The sequence below is a fragment of the Dromiciops gliroides genome, chromosome 5 (genome assembly GCF_019393635.1).
Source record: "Dromiciops gliroides isolate mDroGli1 chromosome 5, mDroGli1.pri, whole genome shotgun sequence".
Lineage (NCBI taxonomy): Eukaryota > Metazoa > Chordata > Mammalia > Microbiotheria > Microbiotheriidae > Dromiciops > Dromiciops gliroides.
The window spans coordinates 251,976,466-251,992,010 of NC_057865.1; the positions used below are offsets into that span (position 1 = coordinate 251,976,466).

The following is a 15,545-nucleotide window of genomic DNA, read 5'->3' on the forward strand; positions in this document are numbered from 1 at the left end:
CTGTGAACCTCTCTAAGCCTCAGCTTCATTAGCTGTAAATATTAGTTAGACTAGGGGGCAGCTAGGTGGCACAGGCACTGGCCCTGGATTCAGGAGGACCTGAGTTCAAATCAGGCCTCAGACACTTAACACTTACTAGCTGTGTGACCCTGGGCAAGTCATTTAACCCTCATTGCTTCGCTCACCCCTCCAAAAAAAAAGATTAGTTAAACTAGATGACTTCTATCATCTATAACCAGTTTCAGATCTATAACTCTATGATACATCTGAGGGTATATAAAATTGACTTTTACTTAAGATTTGTTCATGGTGCACTGAGAAGAAAGTTAATTTTAAGAAAATCTTTGTTACATTGATCCTTTTAAAATAGGTTTACCTATTGAAACACAATGACTAAAGATAAACTTCAGATAAAATAATCCCTTTGACTTAAACAAATTCACTTATTGAGGATTCCTGTAGTCACTATCATCCAAATTTTATTTTCTTTCTGGCACATTAGCTTATTATTTCCAAGGTATCTATTTTCTCTCTCTTCATTGGAGAATTTCAGCTATTATTTGACCCATGTAGTTGCTGTTGATTAAAAACTAAAAAAAATAATTCCCTTTTTATACAATGCTAATTAAAAGCTAAAGAGATAGAATAGGAGGAACACAGTTGTAAACTCCTTAGGAGACTGATACAAAGGAAACCTGAAAATAGCGCTTACCAGAATTTGTTGCTTTCTTGGCATCCCATTGCCAATGTTGGGGCAATTCCAACTGGTGAGAAGACCAACCTTCCTTCCTGGGAGTTGGTTTTGTGCTAAGGATAGGTGTGAAGTCTAGGGAATCAATAACCCAAAATGCTTTATGAAATACATGAAAATGCTCTGAGAAAACCCACCTGTACTGGTTAATTTCTGATATGCTCTAAGCCATGCTGTAGATAACCCACAAGAGACAAAGCCAAAAAGCATTTTGCTCACTTAGAAGATTCAAACAAAAAGCCAAGAAGAGGAAAAAAGGAAAAAAAATATTTTATGCCATGGGAACCTCTTTGTTTCACAATCCATCTTTCTTCCCCCTCTTTAGGCCTACCATCAAGCCACCAGCTAGAATATTTTGATTTAAAGTATGCATATAAATAGCAGAATTTTTGGAGTTTGATATAGTAGGCTCAGAAGGTAATTGCTGCATTTAGGAAAGAACAAATGATGAACTGGAGCCACTTGGAAGATGTGGAGAGAGTAGATAAGCAGTTTGGACTTGGTTTTCCTCAATGTGCAAAATAAAGTAACTAAAGGAACTGGTGGCTATATGTCTATTATAGAAATACAGAAAAAATAATTGTGGGTTCACCAGCTTGGAAAACACTTGATTGGGAATTCTCATCTTAAATAGAGATAAGAAAATACCTATAGTCTAGGTGCCAAGTCCTAGTGAGTTGCTTGAGGCAAAAGAGGTTAAATGACTTGTCCAAACTTATACAGTCAAGTGTCAGAAGTGGAATGTGAAGCCAGATTTACCTAAATCCAGGTCTAATACTCAGTTTATTCCATTTGTTCAAATATGTAGCTGGCCAGAATGGTTAAGTTTATCAGATGAAGCCTACATCTCCTTTCCTCCATTCTTTTTGTTTAGCCAACAATACCTCCCCTCCCAATGTTCAGGAGTCCAGTTCTTTTAATATACTAATGCACAAAAATCTCTCAACAAAGGTAGTAAGTTAAGCTGACCTATTTATCATTTTGGTTTCAATCATAAGCTTAATTTTCACTTTTAAGTCAAATGCAATTTTCCAATCTATGATTTCATTTTCATAGATATGTAACAATTAAAGTTTATTGTTTTTTTAATTAACAAAAACTTTTATAACCCAGAATTTGGTAATAATATTTCTTTCTTTTAGAACATTAATATGCCATTGGCTCAATAGTGTATACATTATTTAATGTTAGCAATCTTAAATCTAGATTTAACGAATTTCAAATCCTCTACAAGCACTTCCTATAAAATGAATGTTCTAGTTTATTCCCCCAAGGCTTTTGTTTCTAATAGAGCATTGCAGATAATAGCTGAATGGACTATATGTCTGTATGTACACATGGCTGTTGAAAATTAGGATCATAGATCTCCCCTGCCTCCCAATCTTCAGCATGATTGGCAAATTGAAAATGTCATTGTAAATATGCAAATGATATGTAAATGTTTTTACTGATTAGGGTGACTCTCAGTAACCTAATTATGTTCCCTGGCCTACCCATCTGTGAGAGCAGTCAATCAACAAAAGTGTTTATAATATTTCGATTATAAGCTACTTAGGGATCATACCTTTACAAAATACCAACTATCCTAAGTAATGAGAAATTCTAATTGTAAAGTGCCCTATTTTAAAATTTTTAGTATTTCTTCAGAATTACAGAATTTCCATTGAACCTTACTTTAATAAAATAGAGGAGAGTGAAAGGGAAGATGCTTAGCATACTGTAATCCCTGGCCCCAGGGCTGAAATTTTATATGCATTCTGTGAAACTAGTTTGAATGAAAATATTATAAGAATCACTCAGAACTCATTTGGGGATATCATTTTGGAGTAATGTTTTTGTTTGTCTGTTTGCTTTTTTGAGATATTAACCAAAACATTTGTTTATGAAAGTTTTCAATGCTTTCTGTTTATACTGTGATAGTATATTCCAATAACAACTCATCATGCATGCTATATCACAAGGGCTTAGATCCAAGATCCTTTTTAGCTCTTCCTTTTGAGAAAAAGTGACAGAAATCTGCTTTTTGCTACCATTTTCACAGCTACCATTCATGTAGAATGCTGAAACCATATACTATTCCCCACTTTTCTCATTATTTTCTTACCCTTCCCTCTCCCTTCTTACTATATATCTATTTCCACAGTACCCTCTGTTCATTTAATAAGGGGTCATTCCCAGGACAAATACATGTCATTGGTATAACTAGATGTTCATTGTTGTTGTTTTTTCCAATTACTATAATTGTTATGTTTTTAAAGGAATTGCAACAGTACCTAGCCAACCTGGCTGAACAATGCAGTGCTGATAACAGTGGCGCAGACCTACCTGTTGTAATTATTCTAGATAATCTCCACCATATTGGCTCTTTGAGTGACATCTTCAATGGTTTCCTCAATTGCAAATATAACAAGTGGTATGTGATTTTTTTTTTGGAATGACACAGTATGGTAAACAAGTGTTGAAAGTACTGACCATGTATTTGGTAATTTTTTGATCCCATGGTATCATGAGTTTCATAAACCAATAGTGACATTACAAGGATTTCAGAGTACGAAAAGGATGATTTCTATTGCCCAACTTGGTTCCAGTGAGCTTATTTAATTAAATGTTAGGTTGTATTAAGAGAAGCATAATGTCCAGCAAAAGGGAGGTGATGGTTTTGATGTTCTCTGCCCTGGTCACACGATATCAGTTCTGTGTACTATATTTTAGGATGAATGTTGATAATTGGAGGACATCCAAAATGGTTAAGTTCATATCTTATGAATATTGGTTGAAGGAACCAGTTATGTTTAGGGTTAAAAACTGATTCTGTGATTTCATTCATGTAGAGATTGCCTAGATGAGGAGACTCCATCTAGCAATTTAGGTTGGAACCTTTTTCTCTAATTTATAGTGTGAGAGGTTATATTTAGCCTGCATAAAGACTTGGGGGTATTTAAGGAGGAAGTGTGTATAGTCTTCTGTCATGCTTAAGAGGAATTAGTCTTCTTCTGTTTGACCCCATAGGGCAGAATTAAGAAAATTGGTTAAAAGTTAAGAAAGGCAGATTAAAATTCAATGCACTAACAATTAGGCTGTCCAGTAGTGGAAAGGACTGCCTTTCCAAATAAAGCCAGCTAGATAATCATGTATTAATGATGTCATAGAAGAGATTATTAATCAGGCACATGTCATTTTGTGGGGCTTCCCAAATCAGAGATTCCCTAATGTTAGCTGTAGTAGTAATTCAGCAGCACCAAGGAAATGATCTGAACACAATGATGAAGGGGTATATGACAATTGACACAGTCAACCAGAAACAACAGGGGAAAAAAAATTGGCATTCCATGTATCAGTACCCACCTAAAAGCAGACTCATGGATTCTTACTTAATGTAACTATGAACCTAAAGTAAGAGGAGAATCAGGGAAGCTCGTGTTACTTACAACATTTGGAAATTAATATTTAAGTATCATCATGTGCCAGAAAATTAATTAATCCAGTAATCCAGAAATTAATTAATCCAGTTTAATTGATCTTTTCTTTGTTGGGCTCCTACAAATTCATGCTTTTCTTTTCTTCTCTACTACTCTCAGTCCCTAGTATCATTGGAACAATGAACCAGGGGGTTTCATCATCACCAAATCTAGAATTGCATCACAATTTCAGGTAAAAAAAGCTTCTTTGTTTTTCTTTCTAATTAGACATTGATAAATCCTTCCAGTGGTGACCTGCATCGTGAGAGTAATTCTTACTTCTTCCACATATGTTTCTGCAAACATACATTATGTACACCTCTTCTTTTATGCTGGTGTTTATTTTCCTGTTCATGATTCCTAAATCTAAAGTGTGGCATTTTCTGTCTGCCAATGAAGAAGACAAATCCCAGCTCTAATATCTGATTGATTTGGTTTTTCATGCAGAAGAGTCCTCAGTGGTGAGGTGGCAAGCATCCTCCCACTCATCTCTGAAGGATATGAACTTTTTCTTAACTCAGGATACCAAACCTTGATCATCTAAGTTTCTGCTATTTCTCTTAGCCACTACAATTATGATATGGAATAGGGAAATTAGCACTTTGCATTTGAGGAAGGAAGACAGGGTCATGACTGAATATTCAGTTTATACAATGATTGTTTTAAGGTTGAACATTTCTTTCTGCAGGTGGGTACTCTGTTCTAACCACACAGAACCAGTAAAGAGGCTTTCTGGGGAAGATATCTGCGAGGAAATTGATTGAGACCGAAATTGAGAGAAATATGCGCAACAGTGATCTCATTAAAATTATAGACTGGATTCCTAAAACATGGACATCATCTGAATAGCTTTTGGAAACACACAGTTCTTCTGATGTGACCATTGGTGAGTTCCTCGAAAGCTGCATATGCCTTCCTCAAGAAACTCTGTGTCCTTGGTAAAGATGGACAGATTGGATAAACAGAGACTGAGCCAAACTGATCATGTTAGAAGACTCTAAACAGTCTAGTTGACATTTTTCCTGAAATTTTGCCCTCTTCTCAGCTATAACAGTGATAGGGAGCAGTTTGTACAGAAATTCTGGCTTAGAACATATTCATAAAAACATAAAACTAGCCAATGTTCTCATAAGGTTTCTAAAAGTAGAGTTTAATGTCACAAGTATCCAAATGCCAGACACCTGGTATTATTAAATACTCTGTAATGCAATTAGTAGTTAACTGGAATTTAGTAACACTTGGAAATATTTTTTTCTTTGTTTTTTTCACTTAGAAAAATTTAAGGAGATTTTTTTATGACCCTGTGATGAAGGTTGCACATTTTGTTGTGGTTTGTCATAGTTTTGGTATACACAGGTAAAAATAGTGTGAGGAAATCTGTGATATGGAAAAACTCTTTCCACAGCCCATGAAGATGGACAAACTTAGAAAATTGAAAGAGTTGACTGAGGGGCAGCTAAGTGGTGCAGTGCATAAAGCACCACACTGGATTCTTTGAGGACCTGCGTTCAAATCCAGTCTCGGATACTTGACACTTTACTAGCTGTGTGACCTTGGCAAGTCACTTAACTCTCATTGTGCCCTGCCCCACCAAAAAATAAAAAAGTTGACTGAGTACACTGAGATTATTAATTAATTGATACTTATATAGCACTTTAAGTTTTGCAAAGAGCTTTACATATATATACCTAATCAATAAACAGTAAGTATGTGCTAGGCACTGTGCTAAATGCAGGGGATTAAAAACAGAGGCAAGGGGCAGCTAGGTGGCACAGTGGATAGAGCACCAGCCCTGGAGTCAGGAGTACCTGAGTTCAAATCCAGCCTCAGACACTTGACACTTACTAGCTGTGTGACCCTGGGCAACTTACTTGACCCCAATTGCCTCACTAAAAAAAAAAAACAAAACAAAAAAAAATGAGGCAAAAGATATTCCCTGTCCTCAAGGAGCCTACAATCTAGTGAGAAAGACAAGCAAAGAAATATGTATAAAACAAATAGAATATACATGATAAATATAGAATCTTATTTGATCCTCAAAAGAGATGTTTGGGGGCAGCAAGGTGGCACAGTGGATAAAGCACCGGCCCTGGATTCAGGAGTACCTGAGTTGAAATCCAGCCTCAGACACTTGACGCTTATTAACTGTGTGACCCTGGGCAAGTCACTTAACCCCCATTGCCCCTCCCCCCCCCAAAAAAGAGAGATGTTTGAAGAAAGGATGGTAATTATTTCCATTTTAAAGATGATGAAATAGAGGGTGACAGAGGTTCAGTGACATAATCAGGGTTACACAGATAATGTAGATCAGTGGCAGGACTTCAACCCATGTCTTATTAACACCAAGGTCATTGTTATCCATTGTACTATGCTTCCTCTCAGAGGAAGGACAATCTCTTTTGAAAAAATAAGGAAATTGAGGCATAATGACATTAAATAAATTATCCAGGGTCACAGTGCCATATACAAACATGTCTGTGATTTTTTTTCAAAGAAGCTGTTAAGAGAAAACTCTATTTGGAAAATTTTTTTCCCATCTAAATTGAGAATGTTTTAATATTTTATGCACAATGATGTATTTCAAATTTCATTGTGAGAAGTCCATTTCTTTGCATTGTTTGAAAAAACACTGAGGTAATCACTGAGTTAAGATCCTTTTACAGGATTTAGATGAGGAAATGAATGAATTTGAGGAAGAAATTACATTAAAAATTAAATTCAGTAAATTCCTTTCCTTCAAATGCTTTAATCAAGCTTTTCTATAGTGTAATTTTCCACTGGAATCAGAAAATTGTTAAATTACAGAAAATAGGGCTTAAAGAGTTTTTTTAAAATAAAGTTTCTATCTTACATGAAGCTGATTAGACATCTTACAAACTGGATTTTTGTTTTGTTGCAGGTCCTCGTCTTTTCCTCTCTTGTCCTATGGATGTAGAGGGAGCCAGAGTGTGGTTCACTGATCTCTGGAACTATTCTCTGGTACCATATCTTCTGGAGGCAGTAAGAGAAGGTCTTCAGGTATGTAATGACTCAGTAACTCCCTTAGAAAAGGAGTAAAGGGGGCAGCTAGGGTGGCACAGTGGATAGAGCACTGGCCCTGGATTCAGGAGGACCTGAGTTCAAATCTGGCCTCAGACACTTAACACTAACTACCTGTGTGACCCTGGGCAAGTCATTTAACCCCAATTGCATTACCAAAAAACAAAAAAGGAAAAAAAAAGAAAAGGAGTAAAATTCCTTCATTTTCTTTACTGTATTTTCCCACTCAATAAGATGGATTATATCCACTAACAAAGCTAGTTGGGCCATTTTGTTGATATGAGTCAATCTGAAATCAGATAATTCCTACCCTTTCCCTTTGCTATGGCATTGTCATTTAAATAAATTTTATTTCTCACTTCTTCCTAATGATGCACATTTTCTTTTCCATTTCTGGGATCTCTAATTTGGTAATAAGCCTTTCTCTGGATCTCCCTCACCCTTTCCTCTTTCTCTGTATTAACTTGATCTATTTCATAATGTAACATATATATGTCAGGCCTTTATACATTGGTTTGGTGATTGATATAATCATCATTATAAAGACAGGGAAACAAAGCATATCTTGGGCATAGAGAATGATGACAGAAAATGCTTGGAGGTCCTCTAACATCATTAGGATTATATGCTCTGATTTTAGCAAAAGAGGGATTCCCTTGTGATTGTTCACCTAGTTAATAATGTCTTCCCATCACAGCTATATCCTATTTATAGGCTACTTTCCAAGTCTGTAATATATATATAGTTCTTCCATCCGTTTGTTCAGCTTATCTGCATAGTACCACATTTTTACATCTTTAGGACTCTCCACTTGGTTAATCAACTTTCTGGATTTATATCAAGGTGGACATATTCATAACATAACACTCTACTTTGCCCTTACTTCTATTGGTTCTCTTCCTTTTAGCTTAGTCACATCCCTGCTGAGATTTAGAGAATTCTGCTTAGCATGTAACACAATCCTTTTAACTCTAGATAATTGAAAATTTCATCTTCTTATTCTCAGCTTTATTCTGTTTTGCAAAATGGTTAAAATTTATGAGGTATAAATTTAATTAGTGAATAAGTTTTCCTTATATTAAAATAGATTGGATGAAATAAAGCTCTCCTGACAGATTTTATTTTAGCCAGCCTTTTGGTTTAATGTTAATTCTTTGAATGATTTTGGTTTCATTTTCTTTGCTGCCACACTTTTTTTTTAATATTTGTCCAGTAAAACGAAAACCTGAGATTCAAAAGATAATCAAATAACTATTGAAAATATGCTTCTTAACCCTAGCACTGTGCCTTGTGCATAGTAATTACTTAATGAATACCTATTGACTTGAACTATGTGGGTTTTTTTAGTTTTTAATTTATTTTATTTACTCCTATCTTCTAGATGTATGGTAAGCGAGCACCATGGGAAGATCCCTCCAAGTGGGTACTTGATACATACCCATGGAGCTCCGCCTCACTGCAACAAGAAGGCCCTGCCCTACTACAGTTGAGACCTGAAGATGTTGGTTATGAGGGCTGTACATTGGCAAAGGAAGGGACAACCTCCAAGCACATTCCACAGACTGATACAGAGGGGGATCCTTTGGTGAGAAGTGAAATATGACTCATGGTCATAGTGTCTGTAGTTGAATATATATTAAGGGTATCTTGGAGATATTCTAGCTTATTTACAGCTCAGGAAAGAAAGGCACAGAAAAGGAAATAGACCTGTATAAGGGGAATTCCTGATCTGTATTATCAGTGGGAGAATTCTGATTTGAACTCAGGTCCTCCAATTCTAAATCTAACACTCTTTCCACTGTTTGAACCTTTTAACTACCCATTCCCCACCATCAAGAAGCATTGAAAGAGCATATTCTATATTATCAGAAGGTTGTAAACAATTGAGGAATTCATAAGCATATTTAAGCAAAAATATAAATTGGCTCAACTCCCTCATTAATTCATAGAAAATCAAATTATATTTTTTGAAAAAAGGACTTCAGAAACATTGAAGTTAAATGAATACTTGAAGAAATAGCAGATGTTCCTGAATCTGGCTCCAGGATAGAAGGGAGGATACTGATATGGTCTGCTATTTGAAGGAGTAGGATTGACACAGAAGCAAAGGAAAATCAATCCTTTCTTTCCTTTGTCTGCTTCCATATTATATGGTTTAATTAGTTTTAGTATCTGTAGAGTACTTCAAAGTCTTTGGGTGGAAAGTCATAAAAGTCCAAATGATTATTCCCTAGTACATTTTAAGTGTATCTATTACTAGGAACAAAGCATTTATTATTATTTTGTTTTGAAAATTACTTTCTATAAATAGGTAGAAGCAAAATTACTAGGTATGAGGCACTAAGCTATTCACCAGCATACTATGTATTGAGAATGAAGAGTTCAATGCATTTACAAAACAAATAATGAAACAAATATATTGAGAGATTCTATTTCCCTCCTCCAAATTGAGAAGGGGAAGTAATAAAAGAATCGTAAAGCTATTCTTAACTAGAATTAAACTAAGTGGTATTTTTAAAAGTTATTTTTTACATTTGACATTTAAGGCATTATCTTGGTTTTGAAAGCTTACATTTCCCCCCCTCCCCCTACTGCCCCCCCCCCAACTAGGTTACTACTGTGCATCCAGGTAAAAAAAATCCAGTCCATTTTGAATTATCCCTTAGCCAGTTGGTTCACACATGTTGATAAAACAATCTAAGTTGAGAGGGGAACGTGATTGGCTCAGATGTAGAATTGCCTAGAACAGTGAGAAATGAAGTGACTTGCCCAGGGTTACATAGCCCCTAAATGCAAGAGATAGGACTTGAATAAAGGGCTTCCTGGTTCCCAGGCTGGCTCATTCCCCACTGGGTCCCACTGTCCTCCATTATTTATATTTCAGCATTCCTTTGAGTTCTAAAAAAATTTGTTAACCCCATTGGCTGAGGTTACAAAAACAAAAGCCTGTGGTTTGCCCTTTAGAAGCCTATATTCTAATAAGAAATTACATAGTAAAAGGCTCCATTATTAACAGGAAACATCTTTCCCTTCTACTGATGGGCTCCTTTAGTCACAGACTTCCTATGTTGGCTATTTAGCTCTTTGTTGTTTCTGAGTCTATGTTGGCTTAGGTTCAGATCCTGCCTCCAAGTCTTATTACCTCTATGATCTTGGGCCACTCACTTAACCTCTCTGGATTTAAATTCTTTTTTTTTTTTTTGGCAGGGCAATGAGGGTTAAGTGACTTGCCCAGGGTCACACAGCTAGTAAGTGTCAAATGTCTGAGGCTACATTAGAATTCAGGTCCTCCTGAATCCAAGGCCAGTGCTTTATCCACTGTGCCACCTAGCTGATCCCTGGATTGCAATTCTTAAGGGTGTTGGACTAAATGAACTACCCTGAGAACCCTTCTGGCTCCAAGTCTATGGTACTGTGACATACCTTGATGCAAAGCCCCTATGATAGTTAAATGGAGCCATCAGGTCAGGAATTATATCTAATTCAAGCTTCCTATATATGTAGTGTATGTAAAAGTGCTCTGTACACAGTATGTGCTTTATAAATGTTTATTTAATTGAATGGTGGAATTCTAGTTATAGCTGATAGCTTCTCTTGGGATGCAATTTCTACCCGGCTCCTAGATTCACATCCTACTCTTTTTTCTTTTTTTTTGCTTTGAACTGAATTACAAGTTTCTGAAAACTTTGGTCTCACATGGAAAAGCAGCTTCTGGCCTCAACTTGACTCCATAGCAACAGACAGCCTTTTACCTGGGTCCTATTCATCTACCCCATATAGGAGCTCTGTCCTCTGGATTCACTTTTCCTCAAGAGATCTCTGTGTTGAGGGCTTCTCACTTTGAATCTCTGATCCTCTCCCCTTCTTTTGTGTGTTAGGGTTATGTCATCTCTTTGTGAGCACCTTGTCTGGGACGGCTTGTAATCCCTTAACACCCCGCTGTTTAATGAAGCTCCAAAAAGCAACCAATTACTCCAGTGCACAAAGCTGTGACAGTGATAGCACCAGCCACCATGATGACATCTTGAATTCATCTCTTGAATTGATTCTCTAGAGGGTATAAAGTTAGATAGAGACAGGATTTAGCTCAGCACGCAGAAAAAAAAGGCATTTTCACTCAGCAGCTGCCAATCCTTTAATCACTGGAGGGTCAGGTTTTGCCATTCCATTTATTTTACTCTGGAGGGTTTGTAAATAAAGGCATGAAGAGACTATACCCAAATTTCTTGGATTAGATTGACTTTTAAGCAACATTTTACAGCCCTACTGTCAACAGAGAACCTATAGATTTTCTTCAAATCTTAGCAATACAGCTGAATTTTTTTAATACATAAGTAAAAAAAAAATAAAGTTACTTTCCCCATAAAGGCTTATATGTATTTCTTTTGGACTGGAGCAAACATTACCTCAGCCCATAAGGATGTCGAATGCTAGAAAACTCAAAGCAGCTGATGTTGTTCCAGAAAGTGGTTTTTGTTTTCATTGACATATCAATCCTGATTGAGCCACAGAGTCAACAACAATAACAAAATACCCAGTGAATCTTTCCTCTTCCTGTTTCTAGTATTCACAGTCGACTTCATTCAGTCACCTCGTCCTGAGGTCAACTCCTGATCAGCAGATGGTGTGCTTGTGTGGAGCAGCTGGCTTTATTCCACTCTACCCCCCTCCTTTTCTCTGGGGGTTGTGTGTGTTTGTGTGTGTGTGTGTATGAGCCCATACATGTGGATGAACACTCACGACTTTCTGTTGCCATTCAATGGTTTCTGCTTCCTTCAGCCAAAAAGCTCTGATGCTTGGCATCATCTCCAACAACGGGCCCAGATGTCCAGCTGTGATACAGTTTCCTTTCCAATATCCCTGCTAGAACAGCAGACATTCACTACATTGAATAAAAGAGTTATCCTGCAACCCTATTATATCCTTATGGTTCCTCCGTTTTTCAAAGTCATAGTTGAGAGACAGAGCAGGGAAGCCAAGGGCGATGTGATATTCTAAAACTGTTTTCTCCTTTCTCTTGGGTGGTATAAGAATGTGCCTAAAGGCAGCTAAGGTTCATATCTATCTCTCTATCTACCTATATTTCCTTCCATCCATCAATCTATCATATATATATATATATATATATATATATATATATATATATATATATATATGAGCATATGTATGAATGAATATATATTTCCTTTTTATGTAGCCAGTTAGCTAAATACTACTTGGCTAGATAGACCTCTCTCTTCTTTTTCAGATGAATATGCTAATGAAGCTCCAAGAAGCAGCCAATTACTCCAGTGCACAAAGCTGTGACAGTGACAGCACCAGCCACCATGATGACATCTTAGATTCATCTCTTGAATCAACTCTCTAGGGGGTATAAAGTTAGGTAGACATAGGATTAAGCTTAGGAAACAAGATGCTTTTCCACTAAGCCACTGCCAGCATTGGAGCGGCCAGTCGAAGGTCCCTGACCAAGAGTTGTATGTTGCAGAAGAGGCAGCATATTTTTGTCAGAAAAGTCAAGATGCTCAGTTGAAATGGAAAGCTTGAATTTGTTTTTCTTTCAAGGCATTTCTGTCTCGATGGAGTCATGCAAGTAAGGCTCCATTACTTAACTGGAAAAGGCCCTATGTGGAGGGCCACTAAGCAGATTGCACATGGGTTAGCCAAACTGGAATATTTTTTTTCTCTTTAAACGTTTACAATAAAAAGCTTTTTATTTTTGGTTGTTTTATTTTGTTTTTCACTTCCTCCTTGGCACCTCTCCCATTTTTTAAGAAATATTCTCTTTTTGTTTTAACTCCGAGGTGCTGCATCCACCATGCAGGGCCCTCTTTTTCCAGATCCAATTCTATCCTAACCTCCGTTGTGCCAGACGGCACTGGTCACATGACTCCAGTAGTGTTTGTGTTGTGCTACTGCCCATTCCAAAATGGATGCCAGAGGCTCTGTACTCAATAAGCACAATTGGCATTGTGCAACCACCAGAAAACACTACTGTGATATGTTGGATAAGTGCCAAGTTAATTCCTAACTGCCATTTCCACAGTGATTTACTCCACCAACTTTTTAGTGTGCAAGTCACCGTTTTTATAAGGTTATTTTTACCACAGTGGTCTTTTTAAACCACCTACCCACTCCCCAACCCCAACAAGAGTTTTCTACCGGTTATTAGGGAACACTGACAAAAGGCTTGTTTAGGGCCTCATTTGTTGTGAGCCTTTTCAGTGGACGAAGGACTATTTCCTATGGTGCTGTCTCACTGCCTTAAACCCAATTTCTAGAACCGTTTTACAGTTGGTTTAACTCCTAAACCATTGGTAACTCACACTGTCTTTTCATTTTACCAACAAGACACATTGGTTCAAGCAGCAGCCTCATATCTGTAGATCATGATTTTTAAAAGAAATGGATAGGAGAAAGATCAGTATTTTTATCCTGAGAAGAGATTGCTTTGTCTTTCCTTGGACATAGGCAAGGAACCCCCAAACCCACTTTGACCATCACTTACAAGCTGAGGGAGGTAGCAAAGATCCATCCAGTTCCATGGTATGGAGCTCTTTTGAAAGCTCAATATTTTGAAATTCCTCTCCAGCAGAGCTGGAAGCATTTGATGCAGCATGAGCACAAACCTTTGGGTTTTTTCTTTCTGTTTTTTTCTTCTCTCTTTCCCTCCCTCCCTTTTTTTCCCTAATTTGACGCATGGTGTTTTGATTGCTATTGTTGTACATGAGAAGAAGCAGCATTGAATCACACGGAAGCAGTGACATCCACTGTGGAAGAAGAAGAGTTTATATTGTAAAGGAGGGTTAGGTTTGCACAGTCTACTGGGTGGGTATTGTAAATAAAAAAGGCCTTGCACAAATCAAACAAACACACTCACACAAATTGTATTTTATCCTGTTGGTGTTGAGATGTTTCACTTGCTGAGATTTCCTGTATGTTGCAAACAAATACAGAATGCAAACCCTAAAAGTTGTTTTTATCTGGTGTGTTTGTCCTGTATTTACAGTTGGTATGACTATGCAGGAGTTATCAGTGCTGGAGTGAGCATGTTTCCAATCTGTACATGAAGCCAATATATTTTCGGGAATTTTAATGGTTTTAAAGTGCATCTGGCATGGCAGGCTGTAAACAGATTGCATGATAAACTTGATCGGATTCATTAGTGAAAGTTCTGGCCATAGGAAATAACTAGTTTCAAACACAATCCAAGGGCTTAGGTAATGGTATAGATGTATACTGTGCCATTAAAAAAAAAAAAAGTGTTACCTTCAGGATTTACAATTGGTGCTACTCTCTGTGACCACCCAGGGATTAGTTGCTATATAACACAAAACAAAGACATCCCTGCAGTTTTCAGTGTGTTACTAAATCTCTTGGTCCCTTTGTGGTGCTATTGTCCTAATAGAAATCACAATGGAGTTCGTGCATGTAGAATTCTGACAACTTGATTTCGGGGCCCCAAAGGTAGATTGGTTCTGTGGTGTAACATTGACATGCGTAGCTGGCTAAGTGACTAGTTGCCCTTGTATGAGACCCGAGTGAAAAAGAAAATCAGAAAATCTTTCCCTGCCATTTCTGAGAAATCCAAACGAACCATGAACAACATAGACAGAACCTCCTGCAATACATCTCAGTGAGTCCACCTAGTTTACAAATGAAACTTGTTTGTGAAACATTTGTCTGTATACATTTTATATTTTGTACATTTTTGATGTAACATATCATGTAAATAGACAGAAACAGTGAAATAAATCATCTGAAAAGTTTTGTAGTCTTTGTAAAGCCCTGATAATAAGTATTTGGTGTCCTCGGACTTAACTGGATGATGTATTTTCTATTGGTTTATTGTTCCTCTAGCTTGTAAACCAGCTTGCATATATATTTTTTTTCCTTTTTCCTTCTGGCAAATGTGCACACTGTATCTGTCTAAATTATTACTTTGCCATTAAAGTGGAATTATTTATTGAAAACAAAGTCTGGTGTCTCTATAATGAGAAACATAGAATAAATATAGTCATTAAAGAAGCATGTATTTATGAATGATGTCAAGCTTTAAAATGTGACTTATAACTCATAATGTACAACGACTTAGGGTCAGTCCTAATAATTGAAGATCAAGGTTAGAATGCAATAAAAATGGCTTTACTAATACCAAAGGATAAAATGATACAATTATTTATTTATTTTTTTTGGTGAGGCAATTGGGGTTAAGTGACTTGCCCCGAGTCACACAGCTACTAAGTGTTAAGTGTCTGAGGCTGGATTTGAACTCAGGTCCTCCTGACTCCAGGGCC

At 36.9% G+C, this 15,545-nt stretch overlaps 1 protein-coding gene across 1 annotated transcript in view; it reads left to right on the forward strand.

The window, feature by feature from the left end:
• NAV3 (neuron navigator 3) overlaps window positions 1–15,265 on the forward strand; it is a 1,098,011-nt gene extending 1,082,746 nt beyond the window's left edge. Inside the window, 7 exon segments of the mRNA XM_043966554.1 lie at window positions 3,010–3,164; window positions 4,337–4,402; window positions 4,898–4,934; window positions 4,936–5,095; window positions 7,109–7,227; window positions 8,630–8,833; window positions 12,497–15,265. Coding sequence (XP_043822489.1) covers window positions 3,010–3,164; window positions 4,337–4,402; window positions 4,898–4,934; window positions 4,936–5,095; window positions 7,109–7,227; window positions 8,630–8,833; window positions 12,497–12,616 — 861 coding nt within the window. The 3' untranslated portion in view covers window positions 12,617–15,265.
• The last annotated feature ends 280 nt before the right edge of the window (window positions 15,266–15,545 follow it).